The sequence below is a fragment of the Curcuma longa genome, chromosome 21 (assembly GCF_044706935.1).
Source record: "Curcuma longa cultivar G26 ecotype Majalengka, Jawa Barat chromosome 21, ITB_CL_G26_1.1, whole genome shotgun sequence".
NCBI classification, from domain to species: Eukaryota; Viridiplantae; Streptophyta; class Magnoliopsida; order Zingiberales; family Zingiberaceae; genus Curcuma; species Curcuma longa.
In genome coordinates, this window is record NC_133881.1 from 3,750,694 (window position 1) to 3,776,017 (window position 25,324).

General features: G+C 37.8%; 4 protein-coding genes across 5 annotated transcripts; 2 read left to right on the forward strand and 2 right to left on the reverse strand.

Moving 5' to 3' along the window:
• Window positions 1–6,140: 6,140 nt before the first annotated feature.
• LOC141814446 (actin-like) lies at window positions 6,141–7,499 on the reverse strand. The gene is made up of 4 exons (XM_074702406.1): window positions 7,440–7,499; window positions 6,958–7,351; window positions 6,278–6,891; window positions 6,141–6,206 (listed from the first exon to the last, which is right to left on the reverse strand). The coding sequence occupies exons 1-4, from the start codon at window positions 7,497–7,499 to the stop codon at window positions 6,141–6,143; spliced, it is 1,134 nt and encodes a 377-aa protein (XP_074558507.1).
• A 1,216-nt stretch (window positions 7,500–8,715) lies between these two features.
• LOC141815540 (uncharacterized) lies at window positions 8,716–10,610 on the reverse strand. The gene is made up of 4 exons (XM_074703488.1): window positions 10,475–10,610; window positions 10,257–10,386; window positions 10,072–10,144; window positions 8,716–9,184 (listed from the first exon to the last, which is right to left on the reverse strand). The coding sequence occupies exons 1-4, from the start codon at window positions 10,512–10,514 to the stop codon at window positions 8,915–8,917; spliced, it is 513 nt and encodes a 170-aa protein (XP_074559589.1). The 5' UTR covers window positions 10,515–10,610; the 3' UTR covers window positions 8,716–8,914.
• Window positions 10,611–10,701: 91 nt separating this feature from the next.
• LOC141815539 (uncharacterized) lies at window positions 10,702–14,430 on the forward strand. The gene is made up of 8 exons (XM_074703487.1): window positions 10,702–10,926; window positions 10,999–11,152; window positions 11,426–11,505; window positions 13,163–13,202; window positions 13,328–13,435; window positions 13,622–13,702; window positions 13,802–13,924; window positions 14,191–14,430. The coding sequence occupies exons 2-8, from the start codon at window positions 11,048–11,050 to the stop codon at window positions 14,230–14,232; spliced, it is 579 nt and encodes a 192-aa protein (XP_074559588.1). The 5' UTR covers window positions 10,702–10,926; window positions 10,999–11,047; the 3' UTR covers window positions 14,233–14,430.
• A 2,332-nt stretch (window positions 14,431–16,762) lies between these two features.
• On the forward strand, window positions 16,763–24,329 carry LOC141814385 (diacylglycerol O-acyltransferase 1-2-like). Of its 2 annotated transcripts, XM_074702340.1 has the most exons (16): window positions 16,763–17,185; window positions 17,735–17,815; window positions 18,152–18,225; window positions 18,298–18,373; window positions 19,995–20,062; window positions 20,895–21,018; window positions 21,083–21,181; window positions 21,366–21,467; window positions 21,552–21,688; window positions 21,974–22,055; window positions 22,158–22,178; window positions 22,754–22,816; window positions 23,481–23,528; window positions 23,631–23,693; window positions 23,958–24,011; window positions 24,148–24,329. In XM_074702340.1, exons 1-16 carry the CDS (start codon window positions 16,784–16,786, stop codon window positions 24,250–24,252), a joined length of 1,599 nt encoding a protein of 532 aa, XP_074558441.1. In that variant the 5' UTR covers window positions 16,763–16,783; the 3' UTR covers window positions 24,253–24,329. The 2 variants fall into 2 exon arrangements, with proteins under 2 accessions (XP_074558441.1, XP_074558442.1); XM_074702341.1 differs by lacking the exon at window positions 17,735–17,815.
• The last annotated feature ends 995 nt before the right edge of the window (window positions 24,330–25,324 follow it).

Sequence of the window (25,324 nt, forward strand, 5' to 3'; positions counted from 1 at the left end):
CTTCAAATGTTGCATAGAAGACCCATCAGCACAATAAAATAACATGAGATCATCCGCATATACAAGGTGTGTAAGACCAATCTCCTTGCACATCGGATGAAAATGGAAAGTAGTCAAAGTGAAAATGCCACGAAGTTTTCGGGACAATACCTCAATGCATAGGCCAAATAATAAAGGAGAAAGTTGATCCCCTTGCCGAAGGTCACGCATTCTACTAAAGAAACCATACACCCCACCATTCAAAGATATAGAGTAAGAAACCGTAGTAATGCATTTCTTAATCTAATTACAAAATTGTTGGGGAAAACCAAAACCAACAAGTGCCGAAAGAAGAAATTCCCAATTAACCATATATCAAACGCTTTCTTTAAATCCACTTTAATCATGCACCGAGGAGAAACCCGCTTTCTTGCATACTTACGAAGCAACTCTTGAGTCAAGTAGATGTTGTCACCAATAAACCTTCCCTTAATGAAAGCCACTTGTGTCGGAGTCTAATAAGAATTCTAAGACAACCGCTAATCGCCCAGCAAGTATCTTTGAGATGATTTTATAAACCACATTATAGCATGAGATTGGTCTAAAATCCGTAACACTCACCGCATGATCTCCCTGTGGCACAAGCGAAATCAAGGAGTGATTCCATTGCTTGAGCAGTTTGCCACCCTGAAAAAATTCCTACACAGCTGCAACTAAATTGTTACCAACAATATTCCAAGCAGAGAGAAAGAATTTCGAACTATATCCATCCGGACTCGGGGCTTTTCCAGTCCCAATGTCGTGCAAGGCAGTCCATATTTCTTTCACCTCCACCGGCTTGCAAAGATCCTCAGTTTGACTCCTCAACAGTGTCCGATCCATGCTGTCCATGTCGCCCAAGCTGCTGCCCTCTCCAACATGTCCAAGCAAACTATGAAAATAATCCACGAACTCCTCCGTAACCTCTTCTATACTCTCCGTTTGATCACTATTTCGCTTTAAGAGTATAATAATAGCATTACATTTATTGTTTCGCTTCACCACATCATGAAAGAACTTGGTACACTGGTCCGCACTCCTTAGATACACATTTTTGGCCCGTTGTTGATAAAATTGCCTCTCCACCTCGGCTAAGAGATTGACTTGTTTCCGAATACTACTATACTCCAAAGGTGCTGGACCGCCATTAAGAATACCCCGTTGAATCACCACCAACTCCTCCTTTGCTCTCCGTGCACGCTCCGAAATGTGACAAAAATTTTCCTTGTTGAGCGTCCTCAAACAACCTTTCAAGCGAAGCAACTTTGTCTTGAGTACAAATTGGGCATTCCCCGTTGCCGGGGCTGTCCATGAGTCTCTTACAACCGCCTCAAAATCATTGTGCAATGTCCACATATTGAGAAACTTGAAAGACCAATTCGGCGGTCGACTCTTTCCCAATGTATGCACTATGGCACAAGAATAATCGGAGAGACAACTCGATGCCATAAACTCCGTGTATGCATCAAAATCTGCCATCAACCAAAATGGATTAACCAAAACTCGATCAAGCTTACAAAATACTGTACCATTTGACCATGTGAAGCGAGTTCCAATTGATCGAAGGTCCACAAATCCGCATGCTTGGGAAAAAATCTGCACATCCCTCATTTCATGATTGGTGACCAGTGCCCCCCTTGCTTTTCATCGATGGATAGAAAAGTGTTGAAATCCCCATAATCATCCATGGAATAGAAATAGAGTCTCCCCAAATCCGTAAGCGCCTCCCATAACGGCCGCCGTGTAACAATAGAATGAAAGCTCATATATAAAAGTGACCAGAAAGCTCCTGCTAGAAATACAACAACGAACATGACAATGCATATATTGCTCCGTAGTTACTAGAATGTCCAAATCCACCCTCTGAGAATCTCATAGAAGTAATATTCACCCATGACTAGAAAAATCAAAGTTATGTGCATGCGCCATACCTGAGAACCTTCGTTGTAAAATTGGGCTTAAAGAGTCAACCTTTAACTTTGTCTCCAATAACGTCAAAACCTGAATGTCTTTTTGCCGGAGAAGATGTTACACTCCCCCATGCTTTAGAGGCTTGTGGAAGCCCCTAATATTCCATGAAGCCACCTTCATTGTCCACCTCTTCGGGCTGCTCGTGCTCGATGTTTAGGATTTAGGGTTCGTCCAACTGTTGGAACCAGTGTGTTACTCCCATTATCAACATTTGCAGTTGCTAAGGTAGCTAGAGTCACTATAAATGATGTAGATGTCTCTAATGTTGTACAACAGTCCTCACCAGTCGATATACTATCACATAATACATCCGATGATGAAGAGGAGGAGGAGAAACTTTTCCCACTTGTAAAGGCCAGCTATACTGCTGGATCTTGTGGTCGGCTGACCATTTCTTCTTGCTACAATTCTTCATTCCTCCCCACCACTTGTGTGGGTTGTTGTGGCGCTCTCATACCCGTATCTTGCTGCTCAACATGTCCATGTCCGGGAGCACAATAGTTAACAGGACCCGATTGCATCTCAAAACTATCGCAAGTCCTTCTTGAGCCTCCGACACCGTAACATTTGGTTGTTGTTACATTGGCCTCCACCTCGACCTTGTACGGTTTCGATACCTTGTTCTTTGCCGTTTTTTTTAAATCATGTGCATTTGGATCAATTTGGGGTTATTGCTCAGCCCAAGTATGCCGTTGTCCAACCTGCTTTTTCCTATGTTGACAAGTCTCCATTTGGTGCCCCATCCTTTTGCATTCTTGACAAAACGCAAGAGTCATTTCATATATGATCTTCAAGTCCACTTGAACCCCTGTTGGAAGAGTTATGGGAACCTCATGAATTCGCTCTCTAAAGGTAGGAATCTCCACCATTAACAGTGCATAATCCAATCCCTCCTGCGCGCGTGCGCATGAAGCTATCCGTGTACAACGGTTTGTCCACCTCAGAGCCAACTTTGCTTAACACCAATTGTGACTAACAATCTGGAGGGAGCCCCTGTATTTGTATCCACACTAGAACATATTGTCCATCTTCTTCAAATATGAAGCATTTCGGCATGATCTTCAAGAATAGAGGAATACCAAAGATGAAATAAGGCCCGCCATGTAACACTGTCTCCCTGTCTTCTTCTTTGTTAAAATGGAACACCATCCATCCATTTTTATGCATGAAATACCGATGGGGAATCCTTCATTTGGAGCCAATGATGCACACCCTGTCTCTGCCCGGATGTCTTCCCATGAAATAACCTACAAGATAATAGCCAACCGATTCTTCCACACTATCAATATCATCATAGTTGAACTCTAACCTTGCTTTTTTCGCTTCATACTGATCTAGACCCTAGCTTTCGTGACGTTGAGATTATCCTTGAAAAGCCCCGCCCAATTCCTTCGCAAAAGGGATTGTTCAACGCCACTTGCAACCCTATCTTGGCCGGTCGGATGTGAAGTATGTGGAGCATGGTTTGCCACTGGCATCGACTGACTTCCACCAGTTGGAGGGCCCTGTTCCAGCGTCTCCAACCCCTCCTCCTCCACCACCGGTGGGGAGGGTGGCTGGGTACTATTCCTGGCCGGAGAGGGCTGGGGAGGAGCCCATTGTTGCTGGGCAAAACAGACCAGCATTCACCATCCAACTCAACCACATCTGATTGGTCCACCTAGTCAAATCATTTGCCACATGAGAACCTTCATTTGCCACATCAACAACACTTTAACCTTGACATTATTTCTTTTGACCCAAGTGACTCATGTTCTTTCCTTTTCCTTTAGCCACATCCTTATAATTATTGATAATTAACTAAATGATTTGGTTAGCCACTCGTGAGGTCGATACACCCTCTATAATTAGGTTGGAATATTCAATTAAAGTTAAAATGAATTAAATTATTCAAAATCAAATTGAATTAAATTATTTTAATTAATCAAATCAATCGAATTTTGAAATAAAAATTTAACAAATCAAATCGATAAAATATCAATTAATTTAATAAAAAATAAATTAATCAAAATGTAAGATTTATCAATTAATTTAAGATTTATAAATTCACTTACTTAATTAGAAAATTATCGATTATTTTTTTATTTTGATTGGTTCAATTTAACTGAATAAGGAAAATCAAATGGAATTAATCAATTTTTAAAAAAACTTAAAATTTTAAAATAATTGAATTAAGTTTTTAAATTCGATTAGTTTGATCGATTTAACTAAACTTTTGTTTGCTCTTATTCAGAATTAAATTATCACATCTGATACGACGAACACCCAGTGGTCCTACCTAACGGTAAAAGTCCAGATTAGGTCAAGAATAGATATGACGTGGCATAGTAAGGTCAAGAGCCTAGTCCTCGTTGACCGAGGCACTAGATCAATCCCACCCTTCTTAACTTAACTTGGTATTTCAATTCTGGCTCGTTAGGGTATGGTTCAGCAGCCCTCGTGCCTAAGGGCTCAGTTCCTTGTATGGTTCAGCAGCTCCCGTGCCTAAGGGCTCAGTTCCCTGTATGGCTCAACAGCCCTGTGCCTAAGGGCTCAGTTCCTTGTATGGTTCAGCAGCTCCCGTGCCTAAGGGCTCAGTTCCCTGTATGGTTCAGCAGCCCCCGCGCCTAGGGGCTCAGTTCCCTGTATGGTTCAGCAGCTCCCGCGCCTAAGGGCTCAGTTCCCTGTATGGTTCAGCAATTCCCACGCCCAAGGGCTCAATTCCCTGTAGGGCTCAGCGGTTCTGATGCATAAGGACTCAGCTCCTTCTGCCACTCAACAATCCTGCTGCTTGAGGGTTCCGGATTGTATTGGCTCAGTAGCCCTATTTTCCAAAGGTGTAGATCTTCTTTCGGCTCAACAGTTTTGTTTCTTAAGGGATCAGCTTCTGCTCTGACTGATCCACTCAACCATAACCGGCCACTCCCTTAGCTTAGCCGCCCCGTCCCTGTAGGGTGCGGTTACCTAGCTAGCTGACCCCCGAGTTAGCTCAGGGACACGACTCCCCCTAACCATCTTCGACGCTAGACGACAATAACATGTGCAATTCTAATTAGAAAGGCAAGGACGATTATTAGGTTGTCAGGACTAGTACCCTAGATCCTCACCTGCTTCTCCTCGCAATAAAAAGGTAAGGGTAATCTGCATGGCTAAAACTGAAAGTGGTTACGAGGTGACAGGTCCTGTCCCCTAGATGTCATCTAGATGAACACCTGTCAATAATTTGCAGAGTTGGTCTGCCTAATGATCGACAGTAGCTCACCTTAAATGAAATACGTGGCTCCCTCCTGGTGAGTATAAAAACTCCCTTTCAGGTATGAAAGCTCTCTCTCCAGACTTTTGCAACCACTACTATTCATTCTTCTTTCTCTCTCAAATACTTACTGACTTGAGTGTCGGAGTGATCTGCCGGGAATCCCTGGCACCCATCTAACTCTCTGTTCAGCCCTCATTTACAGATCCCAGCTCACATAAAAGCGGAGGACAGTTGAGGTGGCATAACATTGACTGGTGTCTTGAGCATCACCGGGATCTAGTCGGAACAACATCCATTATTTACAATTGTTGCATCTACAATTGAATACTCAACACTAAATAAAGCCTTTTTCTTCTGCAAAAGGTGGAATCCGCCATCGATCGGCCCCACGACCATTTGTGAGGAGGTAAATCAAGAAACTGCAGTTGGTCACGATACAGGAGGGTATTGCCTGACTTTGCCAGAATTCGAACCCTTGCCCTCTTCTGCAAGTCTGCTACATCATAACCAACTCAGTTATGTCTCAGGATTGATGATAGAATTTGTGTTCCTACAAACTTGTACCACAAGATATTATTTCCGCGATTAAAATCATGACTTTCAAATTACATGACAACCGCAACAACTTTATGTAAAAAAGAATCATTATGATCTTAAAAAAAATACAACTAGTTGAGACGTAAGGAGAATAAAATAAATTAAAGTATTATTGTGGATATATTAATATTCAGTGACACTTAACAAAATTTAATACAATAAATCGATTGTTCTGGCACAAATTTATTAGCCATGTTCCTCCAAAACGTAAGCATGGAACAGAAAATATAATCAAGATCTACTGGATAGTTAATTCAGTTGAAGATCTGAGTAATATAATGGATCTGATCCAGTGAGTTGTGCTATGGCAGAACTAGACTTAGAAGCATTTCCTGTGAACAATGGAAGGCCCAGACTCATCGTACTCTGCCTTTGCAATCCACATCTGCCATGGATGATGAACACATAAGTACAAGATCAGAGTTTGAATTTTGAATTTTGTTGAATTTTGAATACCTGTTGGAAAGTGCTTAGAGAGGCCAGGATGGATCCTCCGATCCACACGCTGTACTTCCTCTCCGGCGGCGCCACCACCTTGATCTTCATGCTGCTCGGCGCCAGTGCGGTGATCTCCTTGCTCATCCTGTCAGCGATCCCAGCGAACATGGTCGTCCCGCCGCTCAGCACGATGTTGCCGTACAGATCCTTCCTGATGTCCACGTCGCACTTCATGATCGAGTTGTAGGTGGTCTCGTGGATCCCGGCAGCTTCCATTCCGATCATGGACGGCTGGAAAAGCACCTCCGGGCAGCGGAACCGCTCGGCCCCGATGGTGATCACTTGCCCGTCGGGCAGCTCGTAGTTCTTCTCCAGGGACGAGCTAGTCTTTCCCATCTCCAGCTCCTGCTCGTAGTCCAGCGCGATGTACGCCAGCTTTTCCTTGATGTCCCGGACGATTTCGCGCTCGGCCGACGTCGTGAAGGAGTACCCGCGCTCCGTCAAGATCTTCATGAGAGCGTCGGTCAGGTCGCGGCCGGCGAGGTCCAGGCGAAGGATTGCGTGCGGGAGCGCGTAGCCCTCGTAGATGGGCACAGTGTGGCTCACGCCGTCGCCGGAGTCCAGCACAATACCTACGATGACAAGAATTGACATCCAAATTAAGGAGCATCGATCGGTGAATTAATACGATGGATTACCTGTGGTTCGGCCACTGGCGTAGAGCGACAGCACGGCCTGGATGGCGACGTACATCGCCGGAGCGTTGAAGGTCTCGAACATGATCTGGGTCATCTTCTCGCGGTTGGCCTTGGGGTTCAGAGGTGCCTCGGTGAGCAGAATCGGGTGCTCCTCCGGCGCCACGCGGAGCTCGTTGTAGAAAGTGTGATGCCAGATCTTCTCCATGTCGTCCCAGTTGTTCACGATGCCGTGCTCGATCGGATACTTGAGCGTTAAAATGCCTCGTTTGGACTGAGCCTCGTCTCCGACGTACGCGTCCTTCTGGCCCATGCCGACCATCACGCCGGTGTGGCGCGGCCGGCCGACGATGCTAGGGAAAACAGCCCTCGGAGCATCATCTCCAGCAAAACCAGCCTGAGAAAGATCATACGATCGAATTAATTAAAGCAGAAGATCGAAACTATATATGTTCCAACAAGATCGATCGAGGTTGAAGATGTACCTTGACCATGCCAGTTCCATTGTCACACACAAGGGGCTGGATATCTTCACCTTCTGCCATTTTTTAGCTGCTACAATAGATTAAATTCATTAATGAACACAGAAGAAGAAGAAGAATAGAACGAAGATCATTTAACTTCCAGAAAAAAAGAAAGGGAGGATTACATTGAAATCTTGTCTGCAGCCACAGAAATGAAGAGGAGGAATGAGCTTGAAGCCTGACGCTGGGGCAATTATTTATCATGCTCGATTGCGCAGGGTCAAAGCAGGTGATGAAGATGATAGGAAGTCCGCGGCGCCCGCTGCCAATATCGTCGCTCGTTCAAGGATAAAGAGAGAATTGTGAGACTGATTATTCATCACCAAAATTCCCATCAATGTCTAAAAAAAATACATTCCAATTTTTTTATTTATTTAAAAAAATTGATGGAGAATATTTTAATTTTTTTGGAGTAATTAAACAACAAAAGCTCTACAATTTAATGTTTCACCGTTTGTGGTTAAATTTACATTCTTGTAATTATTGATAATTAACTAAATGAGCTTGTTGGCTATTCATTAGCTTCAACCTTCAACGTACATTTTCACAATTAAATTGAGTATATTTGATTAAAATTAAATTGAATCAGATTTTTTTGAACTAATCGAACCGATTAAATTTTTAAATAAAAATTAAATAAACTGAACTGGTAAAATATTAATTAATTCGATCAAAAATTAAATTAACTAAATATTTTAAATATTAGTAAAGATTTATCAATTAATTAAAAATTTATAAGTTCATTGAAATTTATTGATTATTTTTTTATTTTGATTAATTCAGGTTATTCGATTTTATTAAATAAAATATTTTAAAATTGAAATTGAATTCGAATTAATCAATTTATTTAAAAAAATTAAAATTTTGAAATAATAAAATTAAATTTTTAAATTTAATTGGTTCGATCAATTTAAATAATTTATTTATTTAAAAAAGGATTTGAGTGATTATGTATCCTTGTATTTTATCGAACATGATATAAGAGATTGAGACTATTAGAGCAAACAACGGATCAGTAAATCACAAACAATTTAGGGTAATGCTCTTGCCTTTGTTAGAACTCAACCAAATCCAACTCGAAATCATTAACCTCTAAGCAATTATATTATGCATTTGTCCATCGAAACATCGAACCTCTAAGCAAATCATGCACTTCCAAATTTTAAATCACTATCCAAATCATATATTAACTTTCACTCAAAGTTACAAATCATATATTCAATCTGAGTTGAAGAAGTGTTTAAAAAAAATTCAATAAAATAGTAGAATAGCAGCTAATTACAATATCCAGTTTTAGCTTATTGATATAGCAACCATATATACATAATTGGTAAAGATTTTCTCAAGAACAATAAGCAACATTATTACACAAATTAGTAACTTCACTTCTATAGAGAGTGCATAAATGTTCCTGAGCAGAACCAAGAAGTGATGAATTATTCACAACCCTCGGAAGACTTTTGGATCACAATAACCCCAAGGGTAATTATGGAGGCGTAGACGGAACTCGGAAGCCTTTGCACAACTTTGCCCACACCGGGAACCCCTTCGGTCGCCCTCTTCGTCAGTAGTGCCACTGCCGGAGCCAGCACGAGCGCGATTATAAGATTCAGACTGACTGTCGATAAGGTGTCGTTTGTCAATTTTCGTATGAACTTTGTAAACTCTTCGCGGTCGAGTAGTCCATCGAGATTGACATCGTACTCCTACAAGGTGAAGTATAACATAAGAAGTATCTACTTATAGAGAATTGATGTGAACTTTAAAGATACAAATTTGTAAACAAAATTTTAGATCTTGCAGAACTAAAAATACAAGATTGCATAAGCTTTACACACATCCAAACTAGTTAATCAGATGCATAAATCTAATCTGCAATTGGTCTCTTTGTAAGACCATATTTTCCAGAAATAGCCAGATCATTTAACTAGATTCTGTTTCTACAAACTTGGAACAACTTCAATTGGCTTAAAGTGTTGCTCACCTAATATCCTTTGTTATCATTTTGTTATAGTTTACCTGAAATGATTAGTCTAAGTTTAACGATTGTTTTTTAGCAGCTTTAGAAAGCATCCTAAAGGGAGATTAATGTCAGGTAGATCCTCATAGAAGACACAGAAACTGTTTGCCTTGGGATAAATGGAAGAAATCAATGCAAGTTCAGCTACCAGATAAGGGAAGATCTTCATGAAGCAAACAAGATGCAAAAAGTTCAGAATTTTGTTCGATGTTGAGTCTAACTCTCTAATAGAGATTCCAGCCGTTATATGATATTTTGTTTTGAATGAAGTTTTTCCTTTAATACAAACTGATCGTCTTTCTTTAGAGGCCAACGAAAGTTTTTGCAAGACAAATTTAGAGTTTTCTGTAGAAAAATGAATGATCTTCTTCCTAGGTCAACATGAAACAACCTCAGATCAAGCAGCTGAGGCAAGAAAAATGATATACATGATTCGTGCATAAAACTGCAACAACCAAATATCTATCAGAACTTGTTCGATATCTTGAGAATCCATAGCTAGGTATTCTTTTTGTTGTTATGAAAAATCTACCATAGGAACGGTAATTGGGAATCGAAGCTGGGAATACGAACCTTCATCAAAGATCTGAGCTTTTCCTTGGAGGGAGGATCATGGTGGGGTCCAGGCAAGTGCTTGTTGATGTCGCTGAAGAAAATCCACAACACGACAAGAGCAAAAGGGTCAGAGAGATTCCCCCAAAGTGATTAAGAAGAAGAAGAAGAAGAAGAAGAAGAAGAAGAAAGGGGGTTTGATTTACTTGAAGACGCAGAGGACGGAGATGTAGACTTCCTCGAAGGTCAGAGCATCCCTGGAGGCGGCGTCGTCTTTGATGTGGTCAAACACCCGATCTGTAATCTTCCGAATCTGTTTCTCCTTCCATTGCCTCCCTAAAATTGGGACTCACGTCATATTCAAGCATTGCCGACGACGACCGACGAGATTCTTATCAAGGAGGAGAACGGAAAAGAGACTTACCGTGGAGTTTATCCTGAACAGTCGCCAAAATCCCACCCATAATACTCTGCGATCGACCGAACAAGTGAAGAAAACGACGAAGACGATGATCTGGATCGAAGAGGAGGAGGAACGCAACGAGAGCGAGGATAAATAATGATTTGATCTAATCCGTGATTGTGATAATTAATGCCCTCAATCCAGTCGACACGTTTTTCCTTGATTCGATGAGATATGATCGAAGAGCTTTCTTTTATGATTTAATATTGACCGTAGGATGTCCAGTAGGGGCGGTATGAGATTGCCCCGAAAACTACATGATCAATACCCTTCGAGGTTCCCCTCGCCGTGATCGCCGATCATCTACCCTCCTCGCCGCTGCAGATCGAGGCCCTTTCTCCTCTGACGCCTCAAAACCAGAAAATCGCAAGGGGTCCCCGTTCCTCCCGCGGCGCTGCGGCCTCAAAATAGTAGTAAGCTAGCAGCCTGCCCTCGCCCCATCTCTTGCCCTCTCTCGGCCACATTGACTTCAATTAATTCTGCAGGAATTTGGAGGAAAAGGTCTGATCTTCATCATCTTCTTGTTGAGTACACATGGATGTGGAAGGTTCTGTTGCATATGAACAAAATCAATTGGAGTTGGATGAATTTGATCAAGCACTAAGTCAAGCCATGGACAAAATGGTTTCATCTAAACAGGTAGACTCAATTATCAGTGCAATTCAATTATGATGGCATTAGTTGCACTTCACCTTTTCATACTTGATCTATTGGATGTTGTTTTGTGTATACGGAAACAATGTTAAGATTCTATTTCACTAGTAAAGTTTCCTTACTACTTGGATTTCTTTTTCCCCCTTTTTCTTTCTTTCTTACTTTCTTCACAAAATCTGTCTCTTGTGAACATATTTGTGTTGATAAAGCAAAATCTATCTCGAAGGAAATTGATGGTATCTGTGTGCGTTTGTTCAGGAACTTGCAGCTAAATTAAGGATGATACTGTCGGTAAAACGGAAGATTGATGATGTGCCCACGCAAGCAGAACTGATTCAGTATGTTTATGTTTTTGTACTAGTTGCTCTTGTCGTTTCAGATCTCATAGCATACTTCCAGTACCAGTCCCGTCAAGAACCATTCAAGTCACTAGCTAGTTTACATGTCTTCTCCCTTTATTTTACCCGTTAGGCTGCAAGGCTTGGTATACTGTCAAGCTGTAGCAATTTGAGAGTGGACAAGTATCAATGCAATGTGAGCACTGTTACGAATATTATGTATATATAAGAGTGGTGTATAAGAAGGGAGAGGTTGGCGATTTTATTAAACATTCTATATATATAATCAGCTTATGTAGAGTAATGCACAAGATTTTTTTAAAGGGAAATGGAGATCTCTGTTGTGCAGTTGGTTGGTCAAGGTGTTAGCAGAATGAGGTAATTAGCTTAGACATTGCTGGAGGGATTAGAAAGATAATGTTTCAGATGAGGGAAAAGTAGGATCTGTTGAAGATGCAATGACTATGTCGTGCAGTGGTGGGATATTCGGAATGCAGAACAATGGCCGCTTGGCTGAGTCTTTACTCAAGTCCTGTTGTCAGTTTTATAGTAAGTTTCAGCGACATATTGCTTTTGTAGCTGCCGGCAGATTGTTTTTTAGCGGTGTGGCTTGGTTGAATAGTATCAGGATGGTAGTTTTTCTTTAGTACTTAGATAGTTGGTGACTCAGGTAGTTAGGTAGCTGAAGCAACAGGTAAGTTAATGGTGTAAGACCTTACTTAACTTTACCTAATATTAACATGGCAGGACTCTCTCTTGCCATCTTATCCATTTTCCAAAGGAATTTTGTATCACTAGTCCCTCGTTTAATCCCCAAGCCCCAGTTCACCTGGAGAGAAAGTAAAGGAATGAGAAAATTTGGAGGAAGATTGTTCTTGGTGGTGGATTGGTTTTTTTTTAACTATCTCCCCTCATCTTCTATCTCCCCTCAATATCTGTTTTTCACAACTATCTATCTTACCTTCCCTGATAAATAGGGCCTAAATCTTAATAATGCAACAGAGCTATATAACATTGACATTTCTTCATTATTGTGCAGCCATCATTGTCACCTAAATCTTTCTTTACTTGTGGTCATTCACTAATGAACTCTATGATAATCAAGCACTATTTCCCTGTTTCTAATTCAGAATTCCATGAATATAACAAAGATATTTAATTTGATCTTTCTAATTAAGTTGTAGTCTCAGGATTTTATTGTTACTTGCTTATATTAGCTCAAAGCATCAATCAATTGATCTTCTTACCATATCTTTTCGGGGTTTTAGAGTCATTCTTTTTAGCAATCTTGGGCTACAGCATACCTATTTCCCAGCCCAAACTGAGAGGATTGAGAATAATCAAGGGTATATACAATTAGAGAAAATAAGGAAGAGTACCATAATTCAGTATGATAATTTCTTGATATATTCAACTTAAGGGGAATCTAGGAAGGTGTGACAGTTTTTTTCTTTTGGTTCTCCCTCATTTTGTATCTGAAATTTATAACAATTATAATCTTAGGTGCTTTTACCAATAGCAATTGCTTTTGGTCTTTGTGCTTAGTGCCTGCATGTTAAGTTGGTTTATTTATAAAGTTTCTTTGTTTAACAATTAATCTCCTACATTATCCTTTATGTTCTTACTGGACTTAGTAGCCTACTTTTAATTAATTCAGGTATGAGCGGAGATTATCTGAACTTTATTCCCAGATTAGGGTATGGTCGCATGGAATTTTTGGCAATATTTGGCACTGCTATTCTTTTTTTCTCTCTCTTAAAGGTAATTTATGAATCATCTGAAATTTATTCTCAGATTATCTTTAAAAAATTTTTGCTTATAGGACAAGCATAGACAAACTTCTACATTGTATGACACTTACAACTCACTACTGGAAATAAAGGAACTGATGCTAAAAGAAACATCAATACTGAACTCGATAAATTCACAGGTTTGTCCAAGACGTCACTATGATCAAGTAATCATTTGAATTTTCTTTTCTGTTTGAATTTGCATCAATTTAATTAGAAAAAAAACAAAAGAACAAAGAAATCTGATGTAACTTGACTAATGAATACCTTCGTGTTCTATTGATGTGATGATTATCTTCAGTGTTTTTCTTCTCCATGTTTTATAGTTTCAAGATGCCTTAACGAGCACCGCTGGTCGTACTAAACTTGTAGATTCTTTGGAGACTATAGTGAAGGGAGCTCGACAAGTAAGCACATTCTCGTAGTTAAGCTTTAGTACAAATATTGACCAACCCGACAAGTTTTAAGTACATCCAGATAAGTCTAAACTACATTTTATGCTTCAGAAGCTGGAAAAGGTAGAGCTTAGCCTGCTGGCTGAAAAGAAGAATTCTGAGTCTCTTAGGGAGAAGTTGACAGCCAGTTTGGCAGACCAACGACATTTTTCATCTCTTTTGAAGGAACTCCAGGTCAGCTCTAAATTCAACAACTAAGCATATGAATATTTAGTGTGTTACCACAATGAAAGCATATACATAGTTGTCCTTTGAATCACATACATGCTTTCTACTATACCATTAATTGATTTTAGCATAGATGTGTGCATAAACAAGATTTCAGAATTCTCAGATTAAACATTTTATGCATGCCATAGAGATCTGATTAAAATGATAACGACACAAGTTTGCAATTGCTTTTCACTTCTGTAAACCTGAAGAGTTGGTAAATGTTACAGGAAGAGTGTGCAAAAAATGAACGAATCAGGCAAGCAGAGTAAAATCACAGTTCATGGACTGTGCTACATGGTTCCATTTCCTTTGCAACTTTTTTCCTTGTGTTCATCAGTCCTTTGAAAGGCACGATGTTTTGCAATCAGTCGTATCGATCTGCTTCTGACCAACCGAATGGATTTCTGATTTCTCTGTTGTAAAAATTTACAGAATTTGGTGAGCTATATCTTGTTTATTTTTCTGCATGGGTGATGAATCTGTTCCAGAATTGTTCAATCTTCAAACATTGAGTCTGAGTGGAAACAATTTGCTGGGGATGATTCCGAGCAACTTTAACAATTGCCTGCATCTACAATCCATCAGTCTCAAACAAAACATGCTTCCAGGAGGGATCCCAGTAACTTTGGCTCCCTTTCGAAGCTCAAGGTGCTCTCTCTTACAGACAATTTCGGTGCCAATCTTATTCGCCTGCAGTTGTTGCTTCCGAGTTCATGGCCGACTGCTCCCATCGTAAAAGCAATCCAATTGGATCGCAACAACTTCACCGGCATGATTCCCAACAGTTTTGGATCTCTGCAAAGTTTGTTCTTCCGCGCTTAGTAAAGGTGTCCCTAAGTGGAAATTTCTTCGGTGGAGACATTCCTGTAGGTATAGGAAACCTTCTGCGCTTGGTGAAGGTGTCCCTAAGCGGAAATTTCTTCGGTGGAGAAATCCCATCCCAACGATGGCAACACTCATCCAGTGGCTCGTTCCGTGACGATCTCAGGCAGGAACATACGTGATCTGGAATGCATTATGTCAGCGCTTAGAATTGCCATTTTAGGCACGAAGGAATTGGCAACAGAAAGGATGCACATGCTCGAGGTAGTTAGGGAATTGCAGAAGGTTTCTAAGTCGGGCATCAAAGGAGAATGGTAAAGCTACAGGCAGACAAGCCTAGAGATGGTTCACAAGTTAAACTTCTGATGTTCTCTGCAACAGCTTGAAAGCAAAATGCACATGCACTGGTCTCTCTATGAATCGATGCATTGCCATAGTTTTAGTGGAGATTTATGGCCTGTAGGTCATAGTTAAGTTGGTTATGATGGAACAGATTTGTAAAAGAAAGCAAGGATTCAAATCTCGATGAAGTCAAGCAATATCTTTTTTCGTCGTGATTAACTGCAGTTTCTCGATTTACCTCTTTACATCTCTTCCGTCTGACCAATTGAAGATCCAATCGATAGTCAATTTTTTCTAAGAACTTGAACGGTTTGAAATCAATGTAAACCACATTGAAAGGATGACTAAACTAAAGTAAAAGGATACTTAGATTTAGTCTTTGAACGGACAACACGTACCTTAATACTACTATAAACTAAATTTGATTCTTTAACAAAATTTTCAACTTCTACTTTCTTGTCAACTTTCTAAAGCATGATATCAACTTTCACTTTCTAAATCAGTCGACTTCGATTTGGAGAGAAACTCCTTCCTAAAAAGCATCGTTGTGTGTTGAAAAGCATCACTATGTGTTGTAATATGTTGACGTTGCTCATGTTGTGATTAGCAAGTTTGGAAGATGATTTTATATGTATTTTATTCGTGTTTCTTCAACCATATCACAAGGATATTCATGTTCTTTTAAGTAGATTAAACAAATACAACACAATAATTTTTTAAAACTATATCTTTACCGAATTAATTTTTTGAATCTTTTATAATCTAAATATTTGGACTCAATTAATATTGGGGATGGACAACCTTAATTCCTAGTTTGTCCATCGGATAGATTTAGAAATGTAAGTGACTCCTTCTCTAACTATCAATGTTTTAGATTTTTTATCTCGCTAAAAAAATATCATGTAGTGCGTCGTAATTAGAATTTGAATAATGAATACTTAGTTAATCTGTTGAATATTTTATTATTGCACCATATCTAAGGGCTATTGTTATATGACTTTATTGAATTAGTGTGATAAAAGATGACAACGCTCATTCCAAACACTCCTTTACTATCGACTTCACAACATGCGAAAAGAAGTTAAATCATGATAATCGAGCAGCTTTTCTTTAAATTGGAGGGATTTTTTTAAGGAATTGTTCTTTCAAAAATTTAATTATTGTTTTCATGTGATAATTTACTATCTGAGTACCGATTCAGCTATGTCATTATAGATAATTTTATTAAAAAAATCTCAGGACATGATGCCATGGTAGGACATTCAGATTATCACCGTAATTGGGATTTATCATCTCAAGTATTTAGAAAATTTCTATAAATATGCTGTACTTGGGAATCGAATCATGAGTACCTAAGTAACAACTTGGATGCCCTACCAGAACATCATGCTCAAAGATATCTCAAATATCTTACAATATCAATCTATAGTGGTCAAAGAGAATAAATTACGATGAATTAGTGATCTCTTCAATTGAAAAAAAAATTATTTTCGATCTTTATTCTTTTGTGTTAATCTAGTATCAACTCAATTATCTGATCAAAACTTAATTAGGTGAATGTTTTTTTTTCTTTATTTTTTTTGTCCTTATATATACAGGGAATAAGGTCCACCGACTTCGCCCGTCGTCAACGAATCGACGACACACGGCCAGACCATGGCGACGTCGAGCGACGGACACATCCAAACCCTAGTCCGCCCGTCGGAGCCCGACCTTTCGTCCTCCGATCCCCTCTTCCACCGCCGCTCCTCGCCCTCCCCTCCCGGTACTACCGACGCCTCCCCCCGCTCGAGTTCCCATCGGGCCGACGAATCGGCGGAGCAATCGGATTCCGGGACCAGTCCCGACTCGGCCGTGTTCCGTCGCGCGATTGCTGGCCGTAATCGAGAGGGTTCGGAGGAAGGGAGGGGGAACCTAGTGGCGCCGAGAGACAAGGAGAATACGGAGGATCAGGGGAGTGGAAGCTGGATTCCGGCCAAGTACAAGTACCGAGCGTCCGCGCCGGCGCATAGGTGGATCAAGGAAAGTCCTTTGAGCTCGGATGCTATCTTTAAGCAAGTAAGTCATGTTGTTAATTGATTTTTGGGTTTAACCTCACTTTGATTAAGTCTTGCTGTTACAATTGGACTTTACGCTGCAATGAGACTTCATCCAACGTTATACGGCAGCAATCTCACTTGACATTTGCCTTTCCTTTCAAATAACTCATTTCTTGATGGCGCGCTATGGAAAGAAATTATTAATCAAATAAATTAGTTGACTGTTACTTGGAATCACCTACACGATAAGTAGACCCAAGTTATTATCCAGTGAAAATTTTGTTCGCCTTTTATATTATCTGAATGCACTACTGAAGTGCTTAATAGAGGAGTGGCATGTCTCGACTATGCATCTTACACTCTATTTCTGGATTACTCAAGTGAATTCCATTGTATTTCATATCTCCAAACAGATATATTTGACATTCTTTTCTGTTAATTTGAAAGAGTTTCTTCTTGTTATGGGTCAAGATTTGGAATTGTTGATTTGTTGGTTTGCTGAGCTTATTTTCTTACTGACTCAGTTTTGCTAGATCCTTATCCTTTCTAAGACTCTCTTTGATAACAGAGTCATGCAGGTCTTCTTAACCTCTGCATAGTAGTGCTGATTGCAGTTAATGGGAGGCTGATAATTGAGAATTTGATGAAGGTTGCTTTTTTTTCCTTTCTCATGTTTTCTTAGCAAGTATTTTTTTCCCTTCGATTGCATAGATATAAGTTCCTTCTTCATTTATTTTCTAGCTTCTACATTTCAATAGAATACATGAAAAATTAGATGACTTTATTTATAATCAAGTTGCCTTCATGTTGCTTCTACATTTATTTGGAATTTGATGAAGGTTGCTTCTACATTTATTTGGACCTCATATCTTCTTTTGTGCACCTTCATGTTGCACCTTCATGTTGAATGTATAATCAAGTGTATTTCTGAATTTATACAGGAATATGGAAAATTTTCATAGTTTATGTTGTTTTATTTTTGCAGTATGGCCTGCTCATAAGGGCTGGGTTTTGGTTCAGTTCAAAGTCACTGAGAGATTGGCCAGTTTTGATGTGTTGGTAAACTTTTGGCAGTTATATTTTTGTTCCTAGAGCTAATGTAGATTTTATCTGACGTGTTAAAGTTTCCAGCCTCACACTCCCAATATTCCCCCTTGTTGCTTTCTTGATTGAGAAACTAGCATGGCTCAAGTTTATTTCTGAACCAGTAAGTAGTTTTTTATGTCTATTTTTTCAATCTCTCTATCTGGATAAACTATGAATTTTTCATATTGAAGTTGAACATTGATGAAGCTTTATCATGATAAGCTAATTAGATTTTTGAAATTGAACTATGAACATTGCTAATTTCCATGATTATGCCTGGTACTCTTGCTTTTGATGATGAGAATCCATGGAAATTTTATGCTAGGTCAAATTCCAAAATATTAGTTTTATTCTTTGTCATTGAACAATAGTGCCGGGTAGGAAATTTGATGGAAAGTTTCTACTTTAACACAAAGGCAGGTCAAAAAGTGGAGCAAACCATATTCTTGGAACTTATTTTTATACTATTCTGATTTTCTCTACATAGAAATTTATATTATTTTGGCCTCTTGGAAGATATTTTGGTAAAATGTGAGAGTATCCAAGGTATAGTTCATACTTCTACTGAATCTACGGTTTTATCAATTTGAACATTCCTACTAAGTTGTGGAATGATTTAAAAAGTTGTGAATTTTCGGCTAGGTTGTAGGCTCTTCCAGTTATACACTTTGATTTTTGATGTCTTGGACACCTGGTATCTTCTTTGACATAAGTCATTTTTGTTTGTTAGAGAAGAGCATATAGGCCTATGTGCTATATGCTTAGAGGTTCTAGTAGATTTGTTGGAACCTCTTTGCATTCCATTAGTACAGTTTGTTATCTTAATTAAAAGGCATTGATCTAGTTGGGGAAACAATTAAAGACGAAAGTGATAAGTACCATTTTCAGTGTAATAGGTCCTTTTGTTTATATCATTACTTCTTTCTGATATTTAGTTCGTGCTAGAACTCAAATTTGACTTTAATTTGAAAAATCAGAAATGGAAGCATGGTAGCCCATATTTATATACTGTCTGATTGTCAGCGTGGTGATAGTAGCACAACTTTTTGGCGCAATACCTTTCTGTTATGATCAACCAAAACAAATTTGCAGTTCTTAATCCTTTTTCAACATATAATAGCTTATTTATTGCCCATTTAGCTGGATTATACTTTGTAGATTCCTAAGGCCTGGGAACTTTAGAGTTTTTTCTGTATTTGTTGTTTAGTTGCTTCCCTTGACATTGATAAACTTAAACTTTATTTTTGCATGTATCCCAATTTCCTCTTCTTTTTTTTCCCCTCTACATCTAATCCTTTTTATCTGTCAGAGCAGAGGCATGATATCAATATACTCGTCCTATTGTATTGTTTTGTTATACTGATGGGACAGCCTGTGTGGTTTTCATACACATGATGTTATGTTCATGTGATGACATGGCTATCTTGTATTTCTAAATACATTCCAAGAATACTATGATTGTATTAGAAGAGACAAGGTATGCAAGTGCACACAATATATCATTCATGTGTTCTGCATGTATTTGAAAGGTAGGTCCCATAATCACCATACTTGATTGTGCTTTATTTCTTCCTATGTTATTTTGCTAGAATGATGGTGGCTTCTTTGTATGTTTTATGCTCCATACTTGCATTCTCTGTTGTGTTTAACTTTTGACCAATGACTTTGAGTGATGCAAAAGTTCTTTATATGAATTGGAGGGTTTAGCTTTCACTTATTCCAGTTGTCTTGATTGTCCACAGGTAGTTATCTCTCTTCATCTGATGCTTACAACTGCTGAAATTGTCTATCCAGTTTATGTGATTCTTAGGTAATGATTATCCATTTTCTTTTCCTGTGTAATTTTTTAAATCTAGATCATTTTCAAAGGTCATGAAGCTAATTTTGTATCTTTGGAGTGTTCCTGAAGCCAATTTTAAGTTTCCACACATGATATATTAAACTTCTAAATTCTAATGCTGCAAGCTGTAGAAGGCTGGAATGTTCAAGTACTATAGTTTTCCTAGATAAGGATTGTCTTGCTTGTTGTACTTGTCCTCCATCTTTGCTTGTGAGGATTTTTGTCGTTGTAATTTTATCATGGTGTAGAGGAAATGTTTCAGTTTGGTAAATAATGCAGATCAGAAAAGATAAAAAGAGGTATAATAATAGATGGTGAAGAATTGACTCACCGAGTTAATTACTTTGTATGCTGATTTTGTACTGTTTTGTTAGTTTGCATCAAGAAAAATTAACGGCATATATTGAAGAATGAATTCTCATATCTCTTATAAATAGATTAGGAACTCTATTTACTGAAGAAAGAAGAATGAATCCTCATATTTCTTATAAGTGTATGATTTAGTTAGCAATCTGGATAATTTCTTCTATGAAACAAATCTATTTTCTGTTGATGGTCAGGAACTTACAGTCCTCATATTGGTACATGCCAATTTCTTATTTTCTGATGTCTAACAATTTGATGATCGTTTACATATCAGCTTACTACATTATTGTAATTAGATATGCACAAATCAGAAAATAGCCAACTTTTGTACCCTTCCAATTTCTTTATCCCAATTATCTCTTAATAAACACGCTCTTAGTCACTGTTATATCTTTTCCTATGTTTTTTGTTAACTTCTGATGAGGATAATTGTCAGGTGTGATTCTGCAGTTTTATCCGGATTCACTTTGATGTTCTTTGCAAGCATAGTTTGGTTAAAGCTCGTGTCATTTGCACATACAAATTATGATTTACGAACACTTTTCAAATCATTTGATAAGGTGATTTCTCGTACGAACATTATATATCTCTATCATAACTGTAAATAATATGCTTTATGTTTAGGAGGACACATCTACCAACTTATCAAGCTTTGATGCTGAGGAAGGTGTTAGCTTCAAACAGTCAGTGTACTTCATGTTGGCTCCCACACTTTGCTATCAGGTATTTGATTTTGAAAAGCTGATTATATGGACGTGGGACTGGAATAAACTTCTATAAACTTAATTTTTGTTAATTTCCATTTCCCTAAAATCACTTGCTTGTTTTCTTTTCTTTTTGAAATTCACTAAGAAACATCTTTGCTGCCCAAGTTGGTATAAAATTTGTATGACTTCCTTTGTTGTAGCAAAAATATCCTCGTACAAAGTGCATTAGAAAGGGCTGGGTGATCTGTCAATTTATTAAGTTGGTGATTTGTACAGGTTTGATGGGCTTCATAATCGAGCAAGTAAGCAGTTCTCACAATCTTCATAGTCTTCAGCCTCCTACTATGTCAGTTAAATTGAATTTTTTATATTTTTTCCTTTGACAGTACATAAACCCAATTGTCAAGAATTCTCAACACCCTTTAAAAGGGAATCTTCTGTATGCTATAGAAAGGATCTTAAAGCTATCAGTTCCTACCTTGTACGTGTGGCTTTGCATGTTCTATTGCTTTTTTCATCTATGGTAAGTCATGTATAATCCATTTAAACAGTTCTACTTTCTGTATGTCAATTTATTTATTTTCAAATAAGCTGCTTTGGAAATATTCTGGTGACCATACAGTTCGTAAAATGCATGCCAATTTTTCATGACCATTTAATTTTAAATGAAGATTCAAAGAATCCTCACCTTTTCTTTCGCAAGAATTAGTGAAGAATGTCTATAATTAATACTGTAAAATGTTAGAAATGATTTCAGTTTATAAATAATTGGATGAAGTACATATCCAATGTCATCTTCTGATTGTAGGCTTAATATTCTTGCTGAGCTCCTTTGTTTTGGTGACCGTGAGTTCTACAAAGATTGGTGGAATGCAAAAACAGTTGAAGAGGTAGGTTATTCTTTGAACTGTTTTCCACTTTTATAATATTTTTTTAACTTCAATTCTTCTCCCTCTGTTATTTTCATGTACTTTTTTTTTGGCGTGGATCAGTATTGGAGAATGTGGAACATGGTACGTCTATTATCCACTTTTTCAAGTTATATTGAGCACCTAGAAGCTTACATAAAAAACTGCCCCTTCAATACATGGTTTCTGACTCTTGAATATGTTTCTTCTTCATTGTCTGTTGTAAGAAAGCACATCGTTTCAAGATTGTTGGTTTTAGAAGTTTTCTTGTTTTGTCCTGATTCACACAAGACCCTTTGGATTTTATTTGGTTTGTTCATTCATCATATTTACTAATAATCTATAGAGGTAAATAAGTAGTCATTCAGCATTCTGTACGTCCATGGAATCTTTTATTTCATTCTGTTGACTATAAATGAAATTCTAAAATTTAAAATAATAGAGTATGGAACTCTTCTTCATTTTGCCAATATATAATTTTCAATATGAACAAAATCTGTTATTTCAATGTTTGTTCAAATTATGATTTGGTTGTCTGAAAGGTAATTTAGATCATCTCATATTTTATGTCCTTTCTTCACAAGCATATTCTTGTGATGTGGTGTTTTTCTTTCATAGAAACGATGCAAGGATTTCTTTAAGTGGTCACTCTAAACATTGTTTTTTTTTTGGTTACACAGCCTGTCCATAAATGGATGATTCGCCACATATACTTTCCTTGTGTACAAAAAGGTTTACCAAAGGTAAAGCTTTTGAGTTTTAATTTGAGATGGTTTATGCACACTGTCACTCATTTATTTAGTTGTCTTTACTTCCTCTTCATCATTCTTCTTGACATATCCTCTTCTTCATTCTTCTTGACATATTCCTCTTTGTGATATGCTTTCACTCTTGCTACTTTTATGGTGTTGAAAGTTAGTTTGGTATTCATATCAAACTAACAGAGAGTTTGAATGACAACTATAGGTTTTATAATTGGACAAATTGAATCAATTAAAGGTGGAGGGACATCAAAGAAAACTGTAGTTAACGTAATTGAAAATGATTTAAGATATATGAATCATACTAATATTATAACCTTGCATAGAGTTTAACAAAGCGAGTCAACCTTAAATAGTTGACATTAACAAGTCTTCATGATAAAGATAACAGAAAGTTCAAATGATCCACTGTTCCACAAAATTGGATTGAGAGATAATTCATTGCGAGAAGTAAAAAAAAAAAAAAGTGATAGCTTGAATTTCTTTATGATCTCCAATAAAGAATACCGTTCTTTCCTTTCTTTCAGTTTGCAAATTGTACCTTGTAAATTCATAAAGATATGTTGCTGAGTGGTGAACAAAGACTTCAAGTCATTAATTTTTTAGTTTTAGTTTCTGGCCTTTTATTTATAATACTTGATTGCAGGGTATTGCTATGTTAATTTCGTTCCTGGTTTCAGCCATATTCCATGAGGTATTTATTGTATTTTGCTTTCTGTAACAATGTTTATATCATGTTTACAATGTTACAAAAGGTTATCCTTCTATCATTTAGTTTAACAATGTGAAATTGTAGATATGCGTTGCAGTACCGTGCCATATATTCAAGTTTTGGGCATTTCTAGGAATACTATTTCAGGTATATAAGGATCACTTCCCAAAGTTTACAAACACACATTATGATTGTGCTTGCTTAGACTGTGTAATTCTGAATATAAATTTTTTTCTACCTTGGATTCACGTTTTGTAATATTCAAGCTGAAAAAAGTCAGATGATAAAACATTATTCTTGGAGCGTCAATTAGATAACGTTTTGTTCAATCAATGTGGGTGATTTAACTTTCATTCAATTAAATATATATACTTTTGTCTAATTCTGCATTTGCTTATTTTCCTGTGGCAGATCCCCTTGGTATTCCTAACCAAATACCTCCAGAACAAATTTAGAAATACCATGGTACAATTCCTTGCAATTCCACAGTATCTATTTCTGTTCTAACCAATGTTTTGAAACCGACATGATTACTGGTTTGATGCTTCAATTGCTTACGTATCATGAAGAATCTAACTTTTTTTTTATGCTGAGTGGGCAGGTGGGCAACATGATCTTTTGGATCTTTTTCAGCATTCTTGGTCAACCAATGTGTGTCCTCTTATACTATCATGATGTTATGAACAGGAAAATTAGAACTGATTGATCTAAAACTCAACATTCATCCTGTTTTCTGCATTTAATGTAAACAAGACACATTATAATAACCATGCAATTTACTCATTGGAACCTCCAAAAGCACATTTCAAATTTCTTGTTAGCTGGCTTTTGCAGTGTTTAAATTTTGCATTGGGATACTACTTGTAAAAAATCCTTTTTAGCTCTGGTTTGAATATTTTTGAGGTTCCTGTGGATGGTTTAGTTGAGATTATAAGTGCATCTTTATCGGAAACTGCAATAATTCTAGGGAAACCCTTGAAAATTTATGTTGTTTATCCAAATGTTTTGGTTCTTGCAGTGTAAATTTTGCATTGGGATACTGATTGCAGAAATATTCAACACTGTTCTTTGTATTTGTTAGGTTGAGAAATATGTATTTGACATTTATGTTCATTACTACTACTGTCTTAAACCGGTCGCAGTTAGGTTGATACAATAACATGGAGCAAAGGTGCTTAGGTTGATGTTGCTCCTTCGAGGCGAAAAGGAGGGGCAGATCCAATGGATATCATTGCATATGCGCATCTACACGGTAGTCACATGGAGAATAGATCTCATGAACAAAACAACATTACAGAGTTACGAAGATCCCATTGTATTTCCGAAGCTCGTAACATTGGAAGGTAATCAGCTGCTATGCCTCCGATGCGGAAATAATTATGCATCATTCACGTACCTATGACAGCTTCGAATAAATCATATATCAATTCTCTCTCTAAAAAAACATAGAAAAAAAATTAAGTCTCTGCACTGATGGATATAGCTAACCCTTTTAGGCACTTGAACATTTTCTAGTTGTTCTAGTGCATTTACCAACAGAGTTTAAAGCATAGGTACATCACTCCTTTAGATGGTGATAATTAAGGGTAGTAAATTTACTTGAATGCATATTGATTTCGTCGCAAGCATTTCTTGACAAATTGCTTCTTTATTTAGTGTAGTTAATCAATGCTTTCTTTAAGGATATATTTAATGTGCATTTAGTGACAGAAAAAAACTACCCAATCTTGGTATTTAATTTAGGGAGCAAGTGTTTTAATTCCATTAATTGATCAAGC